Source organism: Zerene cesonia, chromosome 2 (genome assembly GCF_012273895.1).
Source record: "Zerene cesonia ecotype Mississippi chromosome 2, Zerene_cesonia_1.1, whole genome shotgun sequence".
NCBI lineage: Eukaryota > Metazoa > Arthropoda > Insecta > Lepidoptera > Pieridae > Zerene > Zerene cesonia.
In genome coordinates this window covers 1,624,976-1,648,990 of record NC_052103.1, presented here as the reverse complement: position 1 = coordinate 1,648,990, position 24,015 = coordinate 1,624,976, and the positions used below count along the sequence as shown (strand labels likewise).

General features: G+C 33.2%; 1 protein-coding gene and 1 long non-coding RNA gene across 5 annotated transcripts; one reads left to right on the top strand and one right to left on the bottom strand.

Moving 5' to 3' along the window:
• Nucleotides 1–87: 87 nt before the first annotated feature.
• LOC119833247 (sex-lethal homolog) lies at nucleotides 88–21,635 on the bottom strand. 4 transcript variants are annotated; one of them, XM_038357198.1, is made up of 10 exons: nucleotides 21,502–21,635; nucleotides 20,864–21,073; nucleotides 14,381–14,605; nucleotides 13,469–13,576; nucleotides 12,845–13,026; nucleotides 11,998–12,084; nucleotides 10,410–10,500; nucleotides 8,491–8,563; nucleotides 949–1,204; nucleotides 88–825 (listed from the first exon to the last, which is right to left on the bottom strand). In XM_038357198.1, coding segments are annotated over exons 2-10 (1,104 nt in total). In that variant the 5' UTR covers nucleotides 20,945–21,073; nucleotides 21,502–21,635; the 3' UTR covers nucleotides 88–824. The 4 variants fall into 4 exon arrangements, with proteins under 4 accessions (XP_038213126.1, XP_038213135.1, XP_038213144.1 ...); XM_038357216.1 differs by lacking the exons at nucleotides 88–825; nucleotides 949–1,204 and adding an exon at nucleotides 6,290–7,936; XM_038357207.1 differs by lacking the exons at nucleotides 88–825; nucleotides 10,410–10,500 and having other exon boundaries at nucleotides 945–1,204; nucleotides 11,997–12,084.
• Nucleotides 21,636–22,264: 629 nt separating this feature from the next.
• LOC119833246 lies at nucleotides 22,265–23,212 on the top strand. Its single transcript, XR_005287944.1, has 2 exons — nucleotides 22,265–22,461; nucleotides 22,920–23,212. It is a non-coding gene; the product is annotated as an uncharacterized LOC119833246 (long non-coding RNA).
• The last annotated feature ends 803 nt before the right edge of the window (nucleotides 23,213–24,015 follow it).

Here is a 24,015-nt window from a genome sequence, read left to right as displayed (position 1 = left end):
AAGAAGGGCAGAAGATAGGTAGATAGGACAGAGATAACAGTCGTAAATTTGTCATCACCTCGCAGAATGAAAAATAAAATAACAAACTCGTCAATAATAATATCTATTTTTTTTTAATCAGAAATAAAGAAAAAAAGGAATTTACAAAGCCCTCCCAAAAGAGGTTGCATTAAAACATAGACAGATAATCTAATACAAGAAATAAAACTGACTTCACACAAAAATATACAGCATTCTCGAGGAAAAACAATGGACAAAGCAAACATACTGAACAAATTCATTTTTTCCACAAATGTACGTGCATATTTCACTAATAACACTAAAGAGCGTCCAACCCGCACAAAGTATGTCTATGGATATAAAACAATATTACATGTATAAATAATCCGAGAGTCTCCCATATATGGGATTTATTCTTCACAATTCACATTTGGTCTTCGCTTTAGCACTTTTCAGAATGTGGTTTTCCGTCATGACATCGTAGCGTTTACGCAACTATTGAATCAACTTCGAAGTTGAAATTTTCAGTTCGCTTGCGGACGAATTGGACAAAAGTTCATTTAAGGTTTATTACTATCTTGGTGTATACCTTGCTAATCACATGAAAAATCCTGGTTTGTTGCTTGATATGGCATAATAATATATATTTCATGTTAGCCAATAGACCGCGTTCATTAATCCAACAATAACAACGAAAACCACAAACAACTATTGTCTTATTCCCAATTAAACACGATGATAATCCATTTCATAACCTATTTACCTAACAAAGCACTGCGTTTGCACCGCTATATCCTCGCACCACCCACCCACAGTCAACTGTATCTGTAACAAAAACAAATTCTCCATTCCTCTGAACACTTCTCCTTCCTACCCTTCCCTTGTCACGGCACTGAGATCGAGTCACGTTTAAGTCACGAGAAAAAAAAAAAAAAAAAAAAACTTTACCAGTACGGCGCCGGCGCGTTCCTGCACCTCTGCCCCTTGTAGCCGTCCCCCCCGCCGGGGCCCCAGGGAAAGCCCCTGCCCCTGAGCGGTCTGGGGCCCGATTTGCCGTAATGGTTGGGCGGCCGGACGTTCGCGCACGCGCCGGGCCGGCAGCCGTTGCGCGGCGTGCCCGGGTGGCTGCCCAGCGGAGGCGAGGGGAAGCCGTCCCACGGCTCGCCGGGCATCATACAAGTGCCGCAGCTCCACGTGTAGTCGCCTGGGTGGGAGAATTGGATTCTTTAAGCGGTGGATAGTGTGGATTGCGCATTCATGTCAATTTGAAAGTTTAACTTTTTACTGTTTTCCCTTTTATTGTACAAAAACAATAAAAGCGAAATAACCTTTTGAATATTTTGTTTCAAATATTTAGTGAGTACAAGAAAGCAACAATTTTTTCATATATTATGACACAAAAAATGCTATGAAACAATGATTAAGATCTATAGACAACAGTAAATAACAACACCGTTTTAATATAATATTTATTTATACATAATAACTACCATTTTGGCCAATTCTGGAAGATTATATCATTTCATAACGCCAACGAATCTTATACAATCAAATCACTAAGAAAAAATTGAAGTAACAATAATTTAATGATTTATATTATTAAAGCATTTTTCACGTATTTTAATTGTAATCAAACGATTGCTTGTAAACATTTCTCGAAGGTGGAGACAATAGTTTAATTCACATGAAGGTAACTGTTATATTATAATCATAAGATGATAATGACACTGATGAAATGATTTCAGCGTTGTTGTGGTGTTATTAATTATATTAAATATTTACCTATTAAATTACGTGATGGTTTATGACACACGCGGCTCATCGTAAAATGAAAGAAAACCATTCAATTGTTAAGTATCAAATGAGATTTGAATATAATTGAAAGATGGGACAAAAAAACCTATATTATCTGTGTATATATATTATCGGATATTTACGTATATCTTAAAGGAAATCTAAAAGTATCGAATGCCCTAAGTATGATTTGACACGTCTACTTTGAAAACGAAAGTATTTTATCATCATATAAAGTCACATCCAGGCGCCCAAAACACCAAATATATTTCAAGTATCTTTTCTCTACACGCTCAGAATAAAATCTAGAAAGTTCCAGCCATAACTGCTCATACTCTATAGTAGTTTAGTTTCATAAATCTAGTTAACCATTAATAGAGTATAGAGCTATTGTATCCACCTTCATCAAAAAACATCGTTGCTATAAAGTCAGTGTATCGATAACTAATAACGTTGCTAAAATTATTTTATCTATTAAAATATAACGACTAGAACCTTCTTAAACTATACATGATGTCGTGGAAGCGACCGATGTGTTTCAAACTTAGAAGCGGATCTTTCATTGTTGAAAATAACACATTGCAATAAAAATGCGTTTCTTCATATTAAATGCTTATTTAGAAAAATACGATGAGACAACCGCGCGTTTAAAACCTCGTTCTATTACTGTGAATGTTTTTTTCTGTAGTAATATGTAGCTCAAACATAATAAACACCATACACTGTCATTATTTGGAACGTATGTATTAACACTTAAGCCTTGCATTAACAAGCTCAGTATGGCGGCAGGACGTAAAGAATATTGTGATGCAAAAATGCCTCTGAAGAATATACAATTTTATAATTTGAAATTTGAATTTAAACAAATACATTTAAGTCCATTGACAGGGTAGATTAAGGATTGTATTTTTTCAGAGGTTGCAAATCATTATAAAAAAAGGGTTTTATCCTATATCTTCCAATCAATCCGACTGACAATATGGCAGGAATTAACTCATTATTTTACCTTTTAAGTAGCGTTAGATATCTATGAAAAAACATTTGCATTAGCTCGGTTTTAAACGCACGTTTCACTTAGCTAAAATATAACTGATAGACGTAGTTAGAGTAATAAGAAAATTAAAATGTACCAAATAAGAATCGGCCCACCGTTTCTTTGAAATTTAACGAAAACATTAGAATTGCAATTGAAATTAATACAAATATTATAAAACAAAGTCACCTTCCGCAATTGGTACTCATATAATTTATTATTCATGTCTTTTAAACTGCGCAACAGGTTTTGATGCGTAATTTTCTTAATAGGTAGAGTGAACCCAGCAGGTACCTTTCGTATATCGTTAGGAAGTGGACCGATTCATATATCGCAAATGGAAATGCTGTAGTTATTTCTTACTAATTAAAACTTAAACTAATAATAAACCTCTAAGACTCATCATGAGTGTCAAACGTAATCACAATTTAAATAAAAAAGTCAGCGTCAGTTATATTTTCCATATCGTTTTTCAAAAAGGATGTACATATTATATTTATATGAGTACTCGCTCGTAGAGCATTTTGTTAATATTGGACGACTTCGTATCTATATATCTCATTCATTCATTGTTCATTATATAACAGTCCCAAGGAGTGCGAATAGCGATGTTTTTTCTTCAATACATTTTTTTACAGTCAACTCAACAGACCCGTATGAATTTGAATCGGATGTAACGTATTTTCATAAACGTATTTTCATAGCCTATTTAAAAACGACGATGCCCGTGTCTCACTTAACAACTGTAATAGACATATCAACTTTAAACACAGTAAGTCATCGCCTAATTATTATATCTCTCAAGAAATACCATAATATTTAATGAAGGTGTAAATTAACCATAAGTCTTACGAAGCTTACGCCTAAAACATTTCAAACAGTGTCTCGTGATGGTTCTTATATAGATATTTAGGCACAATTCACATGGAAACTAGTTCTAGCAATCTAAGCCTACCACTCGAATTCAATGAAAATTCGCCTTTAACCTACAACATACATACGGTTCAATATCCATTCACGTGTAATATTGCTTCCGAATTTCACCGAACCTAATGTTAGTTCACAAAATTAATTAAATATAACCATAGTATATATAATAGGCATAATATTATATAATGGGTAAATATACAGGAAATAACCTATGAAGGAGATAAAAGCATATGTGACGAATGCCATAATGCAATAATTTATAACAACGCCAACTACCTACTATAATTACGACTAAATCTTAAATAAATATTCAATTTAAAAAATGGTTAAATTTAAGCCTAGTTGGATTTAAACCTTCATAAATAAAACATTTTCAGGATAATAACTTTGTAGGGTTGCAGTAACGTTTTCAAGCAGTAATATTATAGCAGTAATAAAGCTAATTTCAGTCTGGAAAAGTGATGTAGCAAGACGACCTATCTAGTACCTTTGTCTTTGCCCCACAGTGGAATAAGTACTGCTTTAAGACGTCACTGTAACCCACCAGAAGCATAACAGCTCCAGATGAAGAAAATTACCATCCATATAGTGAGTCCGTGCAGCATTTCTTTGCTTTTTAATAACAGAAATCAATAAACAAAGACAGCAGCATTGAATTAAATATACAATGGCACCCATCACAATATAAGGGACAACGGAACCCATTCCGTACCACCTACTGAACATGTTCAATCACCATTGAATATTGTCAATGTAACAAACTGAATTACAGTGCATGCTATAGTTCAAATCTTGAACAAATAATTGCAAAACCGCCCTGTTCCACTTTTATGTTTAAAAAAACATTCTTTTTTGAATGTTATTATATACAAAAGTGCCAAAGTCTCTAGTTTGGAAAGTATTATAGAAGTTTTTTTTTTAATTATCGTTCAAGGACAAAAAGAATTTAGTTCGAAGCGAGAAAGATTCCATACAAAATTACGCATTACGGGGCCATAAAGTCCCCAATAGTTAAAGTTAAAAACTGTACCCCTTTTGTTCCAGCTGTTTTTTATCTCCAAGTGGGCAAGTTTTTATCTTCAGGCCGACAGAACCGACGAAGCAAATGTACAATTGAATGTAGTACATACATACAAAGATGTCTTATTGTTGTTTTTATATCCTTCTATCTGATTATATTCCACGGAAACGATATTTTCAGATTTCACGCACTGTATTTCAGGTTCGCAAGAAAACAACTAATACATAACATACTTCATAACAAATATAATTATTTTCTACAGGAGAGATTACCGACGTTCCTGGTGGGGGCGAGTGGGGAAGGGAGCAATTTCCCATAAAACACAAAGAGAATTGACATTGACATTGACAATCCTTTGGAAACCCACGGAGATACCATGTAACAAAACAAGAGAAAAAACAGTCGATCTGAGACCCTTTTTATTGGAACGTCGGTTGATAAAATGTCTATTAACTGTTGACTAAATATATATTTGTCTTTTTACAAAATAGAACTATTAAAAATATAAAATTTATATCCTCATAATTCATAGAATAAATATTGCTCTGAAACTATTTTACATGTGGTAGATAACAAGACGCAAAATACGAGTAAATTGGATTTTATTTAAAATATTTATAAATTATCTACTTTATAATGAATCCTTAATAAAATGTTTAGAAAATAATGCCCTCGAATGTTTATAAGGAAGACAATGAAGTGTGACATAATGAAAAAAATATTAGCAATTCGATACAATGTAACGTCTACTATCCTTATAATGAATTCAACAGTAATAAAAGAGTGAAGAAAATATATTTACTATATGTTGGGAACAATGGTGACAGTGTAATATCTAACCGAAACTGAACGCATTCCTATAACAAATGTTAATAATGTCAAAAAATATAAATCAAAATGATCCATGGGTTGGATTTCTATGAAAACATTTACTGTAGCAATTTTCGAAAAGTTCTGAACGATACTGCAAATAATAATTATATAATATTAAAATATATCTTTATGTTAATTAGATTATACGCAGTAATTAATTGTAAGTAAACTATATAAATATGCAAAATACTAGACGAATCTAACCTAACCGCTAACGACATCTGTTAAATACAATAGTAACTATTGAGCATATTTCATAAGCCGATAGGTGGCAGCACCGTCGCTCTAGGGGATAATTTTTTTAAGTCAAAATAAGTTATCATACTTATTAATTACCTATGAGAGTGTGAGAGAGTGAATAGCAAAAAACGCGCATGTCACATAGAAGTACTCTAGAGGAAATCATATTTAAGTTAGTTCATATATCCCGTTCTTTAAAAAGATCTTTACAACATATATGTACACATACATACATAGGTACATAATTTTACCGAATGATGGAGAAATGCGGCATCACATATGCCAAAAAACAAGCTAAAAGACCAAAAATCTCATAGGACCAATCGAACTGAAATTTGGCATGCAGATCCAGATGCATTATACTGCAGACATCTGTCTGCAGTATAATGCATCGCTGTAATAAAATAGGAAATGAAAAATTTATATGACCTCGAGGGCGAAGCTATGGTCAACAACTACTTCCATTATTTTCCTGCATACTATAATATTCCTGTTCAGAAACTTGGTAATGGTACTTAGAGCAACGGTGCTGCAGAATACAAATTGACATTCAGTTATTCTAGAACCGAGAGGTACAATGCCATATATCATGTACTTGTCTAAATAATTCACATAACAGAATCATCTAACAGTAACCCATCTATTGCCATTAAAAATTCATAAGACTTGTAACTAGTCTAAATATCGTTGAATAGTGGAAAAGAGTTATTATTGTGAAAACTGCTAGTCGCTCATACGAATCCGTGTAAGGCAGAGAGAAGCACCGAGCGTCATATTGACACCAAAAATTGTACATTTGAGGATTTCTGAAAGATTTCTTTCATTTTGGGCAAACAGGTGACCAAATTAGTGAGTGTTAAAAATTTTCGTTAAACAAAAAAATGAGTTTAAATTTCTTGTCAGAATTTCTATATCTTCCTAATCCGAAGTCAAACGATCCAAGAAAATTAAATTTCTCAATTTAATTCCTACCCGCAATATTTGAACAACAGCCATTGGTTACTTTTTTTCCTACAAAATCAAGTCAGAATCATTCAACGGTTCACTATTTAATATCTCTCTTCCACCATTACTCCATTAAGGATAACGTCCAATTATTTAAGAACATCTTACAATTTAAAAAGTTCTAGAAGAAAGTCAACAACAAATTTTGTGCGGGTACAAGGTCCCAACGTTTACTCTTGAATACAGTGCTGAGAAATTTACTACGACCGTTACGTATCGTGAAATTATTATTACTTACAATTGCCTAATATCCCTCGTTAACTAATTAAACTTTTACACGCTTAGAATTAAAACGTTTCGAAGTACAAAAATGTATTTAACGACATCTAGCGGTAATAGTTACTTTGCCCATTTAACATTTTCCGAACATTAATCAGTCTAAAACTAGCTTCCGTAACATCTGTTTCCCGTTCCAAATATTGAGAAGTACCGCAAAGAAAAGTAGCCTTTATGTCATGAAATAATACAATTGACTTTAGTCCGTCTGTTAAATTTTGTGATGAGTACACTAAGACCACAAATATAAGTAGGTACGAAATGATGACTATACATTGCAGTGTTGTGGGACAAGTAAGAGGTAACACGTTCATTAACACCGATCTCATACAAAACATTTACATTACCAGGGGATCATTACGGACAAAACATAGGGGCACAGCGGAATTACACACAGCTCATACTTACATTCGTACCGGAACACAAACCGACCGACGCGCGAACATAACAAACATCAAATAGACCTTTTGGACCCACGGATCTTCGGAGGACCAAACTTCCGACCCCCCCACAACACCGACACTAAACACTAGCGAAAACAAAAGTCCCCGCCTATATCCTCGTATCGGACAGGCGGAATTTCTTGCAGTACAGCCCTTTTCAAAATGGACGATGGTGATAAGACGGCTGGTTGTAATAGTCCCGGCGGTACATCCGGTTGTTCATCGTGTTGTACATCCCATAGTTGGCCGTATAATCGTGGCGGCTGTGGATCATGTCCAGCTGGTCGAGGCTGTGGTGGCGTTGGGGGATCACGGGCGGTGCTATCCATGCAGCGTGCACATAACATTCGGGGTATAATACATATAATATTGTTTAAATAGCTTTATATATTTTGGTATCAAGCGATGACTACGCTGACGGATACGGATTTTATCAAATCAGAAGCGATCATTTTCATATGTTTACGCAGCAATCCGTCAAGTTGTATAAAGATAAAGCGCGTGCTTTTCTATTATGAGTATTTTGAAAAACTAGTCAATATAGCAACTGTATAGGCGCATAAAATAATAATAAACATTTTGAGAGAACATAGAGAGAAGAATAACATTTTTGAATATTATTGCCATTACGGAATAGATTTTTATTAATATTGATTGATCTACAACGACGATTCAAATATAAAAAATTTAGAATTTCCACTTATAGTAGTCTTCACTGAGGTCATATGAGTATACATAATATAAATATACAAATAAGTACACAGATAAGAAAACATATAACACATTAGGTAAATAAACATAAAAAGGCACCACCCAATAGTTAACTACACAAATAAACACATAGTCAAGCATCAATTAGAGACATGTTTTCTCACCTCGGCTTTGATGAAAACCCGCGGACCAGCCGGCGTAGTACGCCGCCTTCTGTTTGCCGTGCTCCTCTGCTACCTACAAAGAAAAACGAACTTTATTCTACAAGATTTTGAGTATAGTTTCGTATCGAGGATAAGGATCTAAAATAAGTCTCGATATGGGCAAATATTAATGTAACTGTTCTATAATTTATGGTCAGTTTCATATAATTATGCAAATACTTTTTATGTGTAAGATGTCATTGATATAGTACAAAAATACCTCGAAAAATACAATAATGTAAAAATACAGTGTAATCTTGAACGAGAATAAAAAAAACATTAAATCATGAACTGAATTTTTTTAGCACTTAGGTTCATTTTACAACAAACTTTCTCTGCAAAAGATTTGGCTTGATTATGATTCAGCTTCATGCTTCTTCGTATGTGAGGGAATAAGAAAATATTCCATAATTTCTCTTGCTACTATATCAATGGCATACATTACACCACATATGTAATGGACTGGTTTAATTTGAATATAAATCATTATTTAGCCATTAATAAAACATCTAAGAAGCTTCAACCACGCCTACGATCACTCTTAGAATTATTCTAATTAGAATGAAAAAAACAAACAATTCAGAGATAAAGATATTTTAAATATATGTACAAGTACATATTTTTTTAATTTAATTTTTTATATATGGCTAGCAACATTTTTCTAAACTACGCTTTACTACAGAGAATATAAAAATATTTCGATAATGCCACACCACACGTGTTATCAGCATTTTTACATACATTCTTACTAGTGTGCAATTAATATGTAAACATTATGTAAAAATGTGTGGCCTTATACTCTTTAAAGATGCTTAGCAGGTTTAAAAATGTCCAAAGCTACTTTATATCACATTTTGCACCTCTCTACACCGACATAAATTGTAACATTTTAATAAATCTTTCTAATGTCAAGCCCCAGATAGATTGTTTCTAATAATTAATCTATGCGTTCTATAGATAGAAATAATATTTTATATCTACTCATTAAAAAGGAACATTTTTCATAACAAGAACGTGTGTCTGTTATATGGTTTATGACCTATTTAAAGATACAGAAAATAACGGTTATGTGCTTAAACAATAAAACAAAATTCACTCTGAAGCTAACCACCACAATCCATTTTTCAAATGGTTATCTGGCGCCTATAACACTACACTCTAGCACGCTAGCTTATCTAACCAACCAACTAAAAAAGAGCAGCGCAGCCTATAAAATCGAGCTGTGCGCGAATCACGAAAACAGTTACGTCAGAATGCGCAAGATTAAAACTAACGCACGGTAAATACTAAGTAATGAGTTTTATTTCTTCTGATTGTTTTATATTTCGACATTATTAAATATTTTGAACACCTTCGCTGCAATTTTCTAAAAGATACATTTATCAGAGAAAAAAACTTCACTTACACAAGCCGCACATAGGAAAATAAAAGTTTTATGTCTGGTATTTGACGCATATATAAGTAAGCCCTTACGGTTTTCCTTCAAATAATTATTTACTAAATTTATATTAAAAATAGAAAGAGGAATAGTTGTGAGCCAGAAAATGCAACGAATATGATCACAATAGTAAAAACAAACCACCTCTAAATCTTGCGCATTCAGGCCGGGTTGTTTATGAGAACACATGGCGCGCACGCAAATTCTAATTTCAATGAAAATTCCATGAATACTTCCAAGTACGTACACACGTATACGTTAGTATACAAACATATACGCACACACGTACAAAAGAGCGTATACGTACATACACGCACGCGTACGCACACTACGGGAACGTGCACGTGCGCGGCCGCGTATACGCACTACGCGAGACACGCGTCCCAAAACAACCCGGTCGCGTAACGCACGTTCGCGGCGTGCACAGTGCGCGATACAGCACCGTGGTGTCGCTGTGCAGGCGCGGCCGGCTCGCCCGCAGGCTCGCGCGGCAGTTATATGCGCGCTCCCCCCGCCGAGCCTCCCCCTCGGCCGATTGGTTGCATGCACAATGTGTTTGTTATTAGATACTTGATAAAGTATAATACAAGATCATTTTTTGTCAATATTCCAAAATACGCGTCAATATTTCAAAACATACGTCAATAAAAAATATTTTATATTCAGGATATTTTTTGTCAATGTTTCAAAATACGCTTGCTATTCCTGCTTGGGCCAATTGGTATGGTAGTTATATAGACATTCTTTATAAAGGATTTTTTTGTCTATCTCGCTTCATGTCTGCCTCGGTCAATTAGCTGTCTGCCAAATGGTTCCATTATAGATCATCATTGATGGTAAAATTGGTACATTTTGCAACCTTTTTGTAAACTTTATCCTGCGATTTAAATTGCAATCCCAACCCGTCCTTTTGATCGTTCGATTGCATACACATGGCTATTTGATTTAATGTAAAATATTTTGTTATTAAATCATTGATACAGCAGCTATTTAAGATGAGAGATGGCCATAAGTTGCTTTCTTATGCGTCTTAAAACTCTTTAAACTTTACCACAACTAAGTAATGAAAATTTACATGATAGATATTTTTCTCGTGTAAATTTTAATACGGTAATAATGTCTATAATACATTTACCACTTCGTTTAGTTAACAGTTAACAATTTTAATACTCCGCTTTGAAATACAAATACATAAAATAGGACATTATGTATCAAACTCGACATGTTTTCTTAGGTAAATTTATAAAATTAAATAATCAACATTCGTCATATTGATTACAATAACATGAAAGAATAGAACTTCTTTCCTATCGATTTATTATCTTGACCAAAGCTTATAACATCTTTAGATTAATTAATAAAGAGTTTTGACATAATGTGCATCCCTATACTTTAGCACAACGTTAGCTGAAGATAAACTAGCGTTTATCCAACATCACATTTTTGCCACAGATAACAAAAAAAAAGAGTACGTTTCAATCGTTTTAAAAACTGCGAAAGAATAAAAGATAGAGATGTATGACAGGGTATTTTTGTTTCATCAAGTAAAACATGTGATTCAGGCGTCAGCTGTAAATCGGATAGAAAGAGAGTAAACATCCCTATCCGTATCCGTATCTGCTCACACATGCGCAATTAGCACTGAAATAACGATTCGACAGTCGACCCAGAGTAGAGGAAGGAAGGTCAAATTCCTACATCAAAAAAGGGAGGATAGGTTGTAAGACCCCGATTAAACGATGTTGGAAAGTTGTATATATGCCTCTGTAGGGAGAACATTTTGCTTGCGCGATTCAGAAATGTCTCGCTACTATGGTCATATTCAACAGTAAAGAGAGACGATACGGATAACGCGATCTGCTCTCTCTTTCTAAACGTCAGTCTATTCCATTCACGTCCCCCTAAGTTTGTAAATGCTATAATATATCCAGTCCCAGTAACACAATCCATCTATATTCTTCCGCATATCAAAGTACCAATATATTGCATTATTACTAAAGGAATATATCGAACAGGGTAAGTAATTTACCTTTACACACAGCGGCTCAGTTCCGCCCTCTGGTATCACGTTATTCAACGCTGCTATTGCTTCTTGGGCTTCTTCCCGCTTATCGAATCTGGAATTATTACAGAACTGAATTAATATAGGCGTTTTATTATAATTTATCGGTTTTGAACTTATTGTTCTATCTATCTTCTATCTATCTTTTTTTTTTCTAACTTCTATCTATCTATCTTTTTTTCTAACTTCTATCTATCTTTTTTTTTCTAACTTCTATCTATCTATTTTTTTTCTTTTTGATATAGAAAACCAAGTACCTGACTTGAAGTAAATGTGATTTAGCTATAGTTTTTGTGTCACATCGACTTGTTATAATTTTTTTTTATACACGAATGAATCAAAACAAACTTGTGGGTGGTCAAACTTACGCAAGATTAAAGAAAGGTTAGGATTCTATGCATACATTTTCTTTGGCTATTTTTAAATCACAATTCAAAACATTGAAATATGATGAATTCTGTATAATCAAAGTGTTTCACATTGAAACGCTTGATACTCTTTTGTTTCATTACTTTTCTTTTACTTATTTTAGAAAGGCTTTATTATTAACTAGCTGCACCCCGCGGTTTCACCCGCGTAAGCCCGTATCTCGTAGAAATACCGCGATAAAAAATTGCCTATACGTTATTCCACTTGTCCAGCTGTCTACGTACCAAATTTCATTGCAATCAGTAGTCTTTGCGTGAAAGAGCAACACATCACACACATCCTTACAAACTTTCGCATTTATAATATTAGTAGGATTAGTTGGAAGTAGGATATAGTAGGATGAATGTTTTGTCTTCCTTCTCCTACCTCCCTCTCTCCGTACCCACCTAACGAAGGCGACCCCCCGCGGCGAGCCGTTGTTCTTGTCCCGCAGTATGTGCTTCTGCACGATCCGGCCGTACTTGCCGAATATCGTCTCGAGCTGCTCCTCGGTGATGGCGCGCGGCAGGTTCGTCACGTACAGGTTCGTCTCCTTGATGTCGTCGCCGGACGGACGGGCGTACGACACCTGCATACATACGTATATAGTATATTATGTGGAAGACACATTACATAATTCACGATGATAAACAACAAAAAAAAGTCGCCGGACTCCCTGGGCAACCCCCGGTACCACCCCGAATTTAAAATATGTATAATGTGGGCTTAGTCTATATTTATAATACCAGATTTAAATGGGGACTATAAAACCAGCAAAAAAAATACAGACAAATTGATGACCTTGAAATTTCGACTGGGTAAAACGATTTTTGTTATTTATTATTATTTTTTGTAACCTAGCGCCTTCCATGTGGTCCCATATTAAATACACAATTGGAATCAGTTTAGTTTTTTGTTAAAAATAATTATTACAATATAGCTGGACTACAATTTATTTTAAATGAAATTATGTGAAGCTCTTGCCCAAATCAAGTTAAACGGACAATAATTCCAATACATATTTCATTCACCTTTAACCGTTTATTCCTAAGTTGATATCCATTAAACGTCTCGATCGCTCGCGCCGCGTCCTCCTCGCGGGCGTAGTTCACGAAACCAAACCCGTAACTATAACCAGTCTGAAATTCATTATTACTCAATAAATGCTACTGATAATATTGTACTATCGGCGCATCAATAAAAATCTGCAATATTGAAAAAGACAACCCATGCGAAAAGTCGGCGAAAAAAATATTTTAAGCTTAATTTTGTACCTTGTAAACAATGTTAATAAAATTAACTGGAATAAAGCTATCCTCAGAAAATAATACTTTAACATTATTTATCAAAGTTTCTAACTAAGAATATCTAGAATACAGAAGGAATTGTCGTATTTGAAAAAGGTATAGAATAAAATCTTGGTGTTTGTCTTAGCTTCCATTACATTACATACTTAATAAGTAGCGAAAACTTCCAACTAGATATATTGTTTTAAATAAGGAATACTGCACTTTTCTTCATAAAGCCTTTCTTTTATCAGGTCTTTGGAATCCTGACCTATACCAACCCTTTTTTTTATGTCATAGCGGGCAACTGAGCTGGTGGTTCGCCTGATGGTAAGCGATCACCACCGCCCATGAACATTCGCAAAGGTAGAGCCTCTGCGAATGCGCTGCCCGCTTTTTTGGGGTAAGGGAAAAGGAATGGATTAACGACTGGAAACTAGGAATGGACTGGGACGGGTGAGGAAAAGGAAACGGGCCTCCGGTTCTCCCACTCACCGTACGAAACACAGTGGCATGCCACTATTTCACGCCGGTTTTCTGTGGGGGTGTGGTACTTCCCCGGTGCCAGCTGGCCCAATTCGTGCCGAAGCGTGCTCGGCTCCCACAATAAAACCCCTTTACGTTTTTGTAACTAAAGTATCCACACTAGGATCTCACCTTAAAGTCCTTCATAACCCTACAGCTCTCGATCGGTCCAATGCTCACGAACATAGCGTATAGATCCTTCTCATTGACGGTTTGGGGCAGATAGTTGACTATCAGGTTTGTCTTGCTCGAGTCGCCGCCCGCGATGGAGATGCCCCCGCCGTCCGACATGCTGCCCCAGAACCTGTGTGCCCCTGGATTCGGGTTCGGTCTACCTCTGTATTGCTGTTGGATTTGCTGAAACAATGAGACTTGTTTAAAAAAAAACTAAGCTCAATTTTTCCTAAAATCCTTTGTTTTTAAGTTAGGCAAAATTAAGGTAAGATATTGTTTTTATAACTCACATTCTTAAACGATATAAAGTTAGTAAAAATCTTAGAGGCAGTGCAACAAAGCCATCTAGCTAGCTATAAGATTTTTAAGGAGAAAAATCTTAATGGCATATTTCAACCAAAAATATAATTATTGAACAAGAAAATGAAGATATAGTAGGAAATAATCAATTTATTTTGGAATATGCATATACGCATTTTAGTACGATTAAATCTTAATGACGAAGCTTTAGCAAATATTCATCACATACATCCACTTCTTACAAACAATATCGCATAAGTTTGCTTTTTTTCTGCTGCACTATAAATAAAATACTTTCAAAACCTAGATTACGAAAAAACTTTCTGCAAAATGTTTAAAAGAATTATGACCGTAGAATTTGGCAAAGCTTAAGGCCTTAAGACGTTAACGATCTGTATCAGAAAACATTGCAAGCGACATTTTAAAATGTATTACAATTTTGTGAAAAGAGCTTTTTTATTCTTAGATACAATAGGCATAGCTTTATAATTCATAAGTTATTGTTTCTTCTGGAGATAATGAAAATAGTTGAGTTTCAAGTCTTCGGTCAGACAATGGATGTCTAAAATATTAAACATCTAGATATGATTACCTAAATTGAAAAAAAAAATCATACAGCATAATATTATATATGTGTTTGATCATGCAGTATAACATGCTGATTTCGTCATAAAAATATATTCTAACTGCCAGAGCAACAAATACTAACGGAGAGGAAAAAAAAAGAAAACTATGCAAGAGGTCATAATAGTCCACTTTGGTAACATAAATACTGTTTATCGCAATGCATTTTCCAATAAAAGCCTCCACAACGATGACAGACCAAAGATCCTGAAGTGACAATTTTAAAATCGCTTAAATTAATGAATACATCTTGATGTCCTATCGATTCCCTAAAAGGCTATTGAAGTCGTCTATAACCAAACTTCCCTATGATCCCACCTCCAGTCATTTCCTATTTTGAAAATGTTGTACTAAAAGTTATTCTGACAAATAAACTAATCAATCAATCGTACCGATCAAATCTCGATAAAAACTTCCAACAAAAACATTTATATTGACACGTAAGTTTGAAATGGGTCGAAAAATTGGGTCGTTTCGACCATGACCCCATGGCGCCTGCATTCCTCCGTAATCACTCAAATCTCGCTCACTCTGCCAAGATATGAAAGCACAACCGTATACTATGTGTGAATTTTAATGACACGCTTTAGTTCTATCGATATTCGAAGGTTGTGCATATTAGATGCTTTCGCCTGCATTGGATCTAAACAAGCTAAGCTGAAACAAAAAACTGAACAAACACGAGAAATTACAAAGCTAAGCTGAGATTGTCTCGGTTTAAAGACAGGTCAATCAACTTACTGCTTTTCGTGTATACACTACTAGCGGTCTGCCCCTGCTTCGCCCGTGGTATATATATTATATATTCCTCAATAAATGGGCTATCTAAAAATGAAATAATTTTTCAAATCGGACCAGTAGTTCCTGAGATTAGTGCGTTCAAACAAACAAACAAAAAATCTCTTCAGCTTTATAATATTAGTATAGACTAGCGGCCCCGGCTTCGCTCACGGTACATATATAGCCTATAGCCTTCAAACAAGATCTTTAGCTTTACAATATTAGTATAGACATGCCGTCCAGTAGTTTCTGGATAAGTCATTTCAGTAATACAACGCGAAAGTATGATCTCCTGTATAATCAGACTCGTTTAATTACTCGAATACATTATTTTTATAATTGTCATTCTAGCCATGAATCTTTAATAAAAATTGGGACATGCGTTTAAGTGGTCCTTAATCATAAGATTATTATAGCATAGATTTACCTACGAAAACTTCCAGAAATTACCTAGACCTACGTAAACTATCAATGTAAACCAACTCATCAAATTCAATGTCTCGTCTCGCATTCCGCCCACCTTTCTGCATAATGTATTTTTGTACTAGTTTATATATATTTTGAAACAAGTGTAACTGAATATAGAGTATATGGTTCTCTCTTTCCCTATTATAATCTTATTAAGCACAAGCTACACCTCGCTTGTTTGCTACACCACTTGAGTGTTTACTACATTGCACATGGTAAATAACCCTTATCGATTTAATAATTTAATAATTTTAAATAATTAATATCAATAATTTTGATTCGATTTCTCATTCGCTTCTAAATAATTCTAAAAAATCGCGAAAAAAACATAAAAATATATATCAGAGTTTTTCCGATTTCAATGCTAATGAAAAACTCTACATCTGTTAAACTGTAAAATCCTTACAAATATAGTTTCGCTTGACTTGATAACGTCATTGATCTATCATCATTTATATAGAGAATTAAAATGCCATCCCTCCAAAACTCAAATATGTAATTACGCATTCGAAAATGCGGGATGAATTTAACGACATTTAACGACAAGCCTATGCTACGTCGTGATTAGTTTCCACTTTAAAACGTAATGTATGTACAAACTGCAAATTCTGCAATCTACACCGAATAAATAAAATTTCAATTTTGTTTTATACGCAGTCGGATATCACTTACTAACTTTTGGAATAGCGTTTGTTTGAATTTTTATGATGAGTACTAAACCTAGGTTATGAAATAACAGCTGACTGGAATCTAGATGAAATTCGACAAATTATTTGTTATTTTATGCTTTACCTGCGATACATATATTATAGCCTATATCACTCGGGGATCTCGTCCATATCCAACGGTGACAGTAAACTTGAAGTGGCTCTAGTAGTTCCTGAGATTAACGCGTTCGAACAAACAAACTTTCAAGCTCTACATCATTCGTAACAGAAGTACAGATAATAAATAGGAAAAAGGTTTCTTTTTCGGGTTATGTTTTAAATCAATCAGATCGATTTTAACAAGTATTAGATACATGATATTTCTATAATACCGACAGAATATCTAGACTAGTCTATACGGATTTAAATGACATTTGTTACAAGGATAATTTCCAGGGGAATAACACTTACAGTAGATACTATTTACCCATGAAACCGAAGTAAAAGTAAAATTCAAATAAGTGGCGGTTTTGTAAGCGGTTCTAGCAGTAAATGAAAACATAATGCACCTGAAAATGCACGAGAGCAGCCCCAATCGCAAAGGCTGCGAAAACATATTCACAGCAATTGAAGTTAAATACAGCAATTACACTAATATTATAAATGTGAAAATTTGTTCGTTTGTGTGTTTGTCTGAAACTACAGACTGAGCTGACTTGGGTGATAGCATACTTTTTATCCCGATTAAATGCTCCCTAAGGGATATGAAGCTGGGAAGAGTGTCTTGTATTTTATAAGTAGAACAGGGCTTCACAGATTATTTTCCTACAGAAGTTTTCTAACACTTACAACACTGTAATAAATATTAATGCAAAAGCACTTCAAGAGAATAAACTTTCCAGTTCTAGAAAAATCCAAAGTAGGCTTGTACCTCACCCACGAAACCAAATTAGTCGAGCCAAAAATTTTCATGAAGCACTTAAAAACTTATTGGTGAAAAAAAGTTTTTAAAACAAATTTTAAACATTTTGCCGATCGGGTTAAAACTTGGCATAAATAACGGCAAGATTTAGGTCACGTTCGTATATAAGATGAAACGGTCGATTATTCATAAATCTAGTTAATAAATTCTCATTTTAGGTGATAGCATAGCAGAAGTATATACTCTTAACACTAGTTGATCGTTTTTTTCTCTCTCAAGTATAATTATTGAAAATTAATATATTCATGAAACGCTAGGTACTTTAAATTCAAGTGGCATCAAAATCATTGTAGGTAGCTAATTTTATTTTTAAACAAAGATATTGTAAAAATATACTTTGTAAGTCCGTGAAGTTCACTTTTTGGAGGTTTTGACCATTATAAACATCAGGCATTCCTGAGAAAATACTCTTTAATAAAATGTCCAGTTAGTTACCATATATTTTTACTCATATATATGTACAGTATACACTATTCTCTCACTTAAAATAATTAAACATAATCCAATTATACAGACTAGCGAACGATCTTCGCAATAGGAAAACTTAAATCGTAATCGTACAACATTGATCTAATTATCCAATGAACGACAAATGTTCGTTTCTATTCAATATTCAATCCAGGTTATAAAACTTTATAAGTGACACTGAATTCTAGAACGTAAAACAACATTACGCTGTACATTTTTACAGCTTGCAAAAAACGCGCGAAACGAAAAGCAAATGGCGTCCACTTTCACGCCCGCCTTTTTTATTCCATTGTAATATCAAGATGGATGAGAGCGCGCGAAGCGAGACACAAAACACAAACAATATTCGCATTCTAACTTACGCCCTGCTCATTTCGCCCCACATACCCCCATACAAAACTGTCCCCTTCAACATGCTCAAGCTGACAAAACTCTGGCGCGATGCCAGCATAGATGCACGTTGCTTCTTTAAGTTTCACAGCAGTTTACTTGGACCTCATTAATTATGTATGTAGCTTGTCAATGATATTTTATGAGGGCTTTAATGGATTCCAAAATTTTATACCATAATAACAGCCAATAAGCCAACAATATTAAAAATATATTATTTATATTTTGTATAATTACAACAAATTATAAAACTAACATCATGCTTATAAGTCTGATTTTCTAATATGTCCAAATATGTGTTTTATAATTTGTGAATTGACTTGGTAGTATTATCTGTATTTCATTATTATCTGCAATTTCTAATTTACTAGAAATATCTTTTAATTTTTTTTAATTAAGCTGAACGGTTTATTTGTGTGAATCCACTGATCTCAGGAACTGTTGGACTAATTTATTTCACCATTAGATATTTATGGGATCACTGAATGCTACATGTGTACAATTGACAAAGTCAGGGCAGACCGTCAGTACTTAATATGGCAAATATTTCATTAAATGCTGGGGATACGCCCAACAACCTTGTATGAGAAATATTCAATCTTAAAGAAAAGTTTTACTATGACAAACTAGACAGGACAAAACAATTGAGTATTTACATAATTGAATGTATAACCCTTGAGCAAGCTTAAAACCCTATGAACAACAGTCTACCACAACAAACTGAATAAGTAATAAAAACATTTTCTTTAAATCTTACAATACCTTCGAAATAAATTTCAATATGGTTATTCCCACAATGTAAGAACAAAACAATAAAAGAGCAAACATTGAAAAATCTACATCTCAAACACTTTTTACAATTCTACATTCAATAGTACTTACAATAATAAATCCAATTAGATCCTCCAGTAATAAATATAATGAAAAATTGAAGAAATTAAACAAATGTTATTGATGCAAAACTAATGCACTCAAAGAAAAAACAAAAACTAAAACATGTTTAAGCAAGCCACCTAGATTTATAAGAACTGTTTTAAAATTATTTATTTTCAAATAAAAACTAGCAACCCTTTTGACTGTGTGGGTTGCCATAAAAAAAAATGTATAAAAGACCATCCAATACAAACGTAAATAAAATGATAATGCTTATTAATATGTACCTAACAATATTTTAATGCAATTTACAAGTTGTTAAAGTAATATAATGTATTGATAATATTATTTAAGCATGAACCTTTTATATTTTATTATAACTTCTACTTGTTTTCCTCTTTAAGCAAATGTACAAGAATTCTACATTTTAAGCCAAAGTTGATTGGCAAATTAAAACTGAAATAAGGTACTATTTTTATATAACCAATGGGTAAAAATATTTATTAAAATAGACCACTGTTATAGCAAAAATTTAAGTGAGTTTTTTATTTGTACATATATTCTCATTACAAAATGAACATAAAAAGGGTCATATAAGTATGATAAAAATTGAACTTTTTTATGTTCTGTCACCATAACACCTCTATTGTATATTCTGATCAAATCTGATGAAAACTAAGTAAATTTATCAAACCTACAACTACTTATTACATTCATTGTTAATGGCTGTTTCAAATATTATAGGAACAGTTACGCAGAAATTTATTACATAGCCTTTTTATGTTCCTCAAATCAATTATATAAAGAATTAAGCTGGAGGCCAATTAGATAAAGAATTTAAGCTGAATGCTTGTGTAATAGGCCCCTTTTCAGCATTTCATACAAAATAAAGAGAAGAGAAGCACTCACATTCTCCAAGGTATTATAGCTTCTATCCCAACTGCTGAATGGTGTGCCTCCATAGAAATAACCAGGGTATCTGTCACACATTTGCAACACTTTAAAGCCCTCTTTCACAATGAATATCACCTTCTTTATAAACTCTTATCATTCATTATTAACAGTGTGTAACAATATCTATTATACTTCTTGGCTTAAATATTTTCTTATATTATATATCTGAAACAAACAAAATTTATTAATTGTATTTAGTGAAATCAGTAGCATATAACCAAGAGGCTCGGATATTAGGGATGACGAATTAAAGATGTTGTTTTACTGGTAATATAAATATTAAAATGGATTGTTAAAATATATCTAATATAAAGACGATCGCAAACATATAAATATATAATATTGATTCCGGTAATTGGGAATCCCTACAACGAGGCTCGCTGCTTTAATACCACATCTCGTTACAAGATCTAGAGCAAATCAGGAATTCTCAGAATAATAACGTGTATTTTTAAATACCAAAATACATACAAATAAGCAAGATATTATTTTTAAAAAGAAATGAGTAGATATTTACTAAATCGGTATAACATTGTTTTTATACATAACACAAAAAAGAACCTTTGGATTTTTTTTTTAGAAATAATATTTACCTTTTAATAACAACAACAATACTGAAATAATTTCAGAACTTACTCTTTAACCCACAAAATAGAAAAATCAACGAATCGAATCACAGATTTGCCAATTGCCATAAACCTTAACGTCAAATCGCTCCTCGATCATCATAATATGCTTTTTTTAATGAAAAATTGGTGTTGGATACAAGGTATTTAAGATGAAGTTGCAAGTTGTTTTATTAGCCTTTTATTAATTAATCTTCAAATGTATGTTAGTGCGTAACCGATTCCTTGAGTCCCATTTTACGTACCTAAGAAAATTAATTAAGTCCATTCTTGCATTGAAGCGTTTTTTTATGCTACATTCATTTAAGTTTTAAATCTTAAATTTAAAAATTGTTATCAATAAATCTTCATAGCTTGGTTAGCTTCAATTAATATTGGACGTTAGTGAAACAAATATACATGTAATTTACTCAAAGTAAAGGATAATAAAATCAACACCTATATTCTTCTTCTAAAACCAAAACATGAAATTTTAAATCAAAATTTTTTATATATACCGAATGTTCGGCCGAAGCTGTAATTCAGCTCAAACCATATTTGGCACATCACTAATTAATTATTATATTTATGTAAATAATCTGTAAAATCATGCAAGAAAGTCCTAGTTACCATTTCTATGAGATTATAGTAGATAGTGATGCCCTAAGTTATATTTTATATCAACGTATAACTTAGGGCAACACTATCTACTATAATCTCATAGATATTTTTGGCATCCGTCAACAACGTGAAATCGGAAAAAAAATCGTCACTCGTCAGACGCCATCTTGTTGTACAATACACATTCAACGAGAGCTGTGTTTAGGTTAAAGATTACAATTTATTTATGTTCTTATTAACAATACTGATTGTGAATTTATGTGCTTAAGTATGTCGTTATTTTGATAAACAGTGCGTGACGTGCTTAATATTGCTATAATTCGTTAGGTGAGTAATATACATACGGGCGATGAAATGGCGCCTTGCTTTATGAATTATCTCTGGATTTATTGTATAATGCAATGCAACGATTTGTGTAATTTTTTATTGTTAGAGTCGTCGAGTTATTTCGAGTTAGAGACCTAATACACCTTGAAAAAATCTCAATCTCAATCATACACATCGTAATCAATGCCGAGAAATACTGGTACTCTAGCAGTGCATAATAGCAATTAGTATGTAATAAGTGGGTTACGTGTTATATTATACTTCAGTTACACATCAGCGATATGTTTTTTGTTTATATATTTTTGTAGGAAACCAATGCAAAGTTTTAGACCAGCATAAAAAATTTAATAAAATATAATTAGATGCTAAACCTTATCTAGTTGCTTGAATTTCTCAATAGTGATTCAGACAACAGGATATGTTATTGAAAAATGGACAGGATTTTCTCTCTTTTATAGGTGCTGTCGCGAAAATCATGAGTGTGATAATAAGACTGCAGAACCTTCCTTGGTCAGCGAATGCGCTAGACATTAGGAATTATTTCCGTGGCCTTTCTATCCCCGAAGGTGGAGTACACATCGTAGGTGGCGAACTTGGCGATGCGTTCATAGCCTTCAGGTAGCTATACGAAAACTTCATAGATTATATATATTCATACATAAAAGTCTGTAATATTTTCTTTGAGTATTTCACTGAATATATTACAGTGATCTCTGTTATGTTAAATTAATTTTAAGTGTGTATACTTTTAAGGATGATTTTATTAAATAAAAATAATTTACTCCAACAAAATATACTGTGAAGTCAATCAAATAATTACTATTAGCAATTATTTACAAAGTAAAGTAAAAAGTAAATAACATAGAACCAATGGTAAAGTAAAAGATTTCCTAAAATTACACAACTCATTAAATCAACACAACAATAACCCTCTCTTGATAAGTAAACTGTAAGAAATTACTAAAAAACAAATCAAATATAAAATAAAATTTAAATAAGAGAAGATTTTTAGAAATACAACAGGTTCCTGTCAAATTAATCTAGTATTTTATCCTTTCATAGAACATCAGTTATGATATACTCTAATACGTAAGATAAGGCATCTTCCTGCAACCAGGTATCGGTAACATATTTTGTGTGGAGTAATTTAGTAACTCTAAATAATTTTATGGGACTCTTGTAATACATATCACCAGCAAGATAGAATTTCTGAGATGTGTCAATGGTAAGTTGACAAGAATAAAATCGATTGATACTCATTAATACTTTGTGTACAAATTTTCGAAAAAAGTGCATAAAGTTTATTACTATTAGTCAGGTAAGTTGATAGATAGAAGATTCCCATAACTTATATAAATATTACTGACAAACTATTTTTGAATTTTGAAGAAGAAATTTTTTTATTAATAAAATACTATCATCTTAATACGGCTTTACTCACATTATTTGATCTCAACCGTTCTTAAATCTGCGTGAAAATATAATTTCATTAAAATCGCTCCACCTGTTGATGAGGTCTGTGAGAAGCACATGCTCACAAAAACATATATATGT

Coding starts and splice junctions, on each gene's coding strand:
- LOC119833247 (XM_038357198.1), bottom strand. CDS start 20,944: ATGTGTGACAGATACCCTGGTTATTTCTATGGAGGCACACCATTCAGC. Junction 14,606..20,863: donor GCTATAATACCTTGGAGAAT/GTGAGTGCTTCT, acceptor TCATTGTTTCAG/CAAATCCAACAGCAATACAG. Junction 8,564..10,409: donor GCCTGCACAGCGACACCACG/GTGCTGTATCGC, acceptor TTTTCTTTGTAG/GTAGCAGAGGAGCACGGCAA.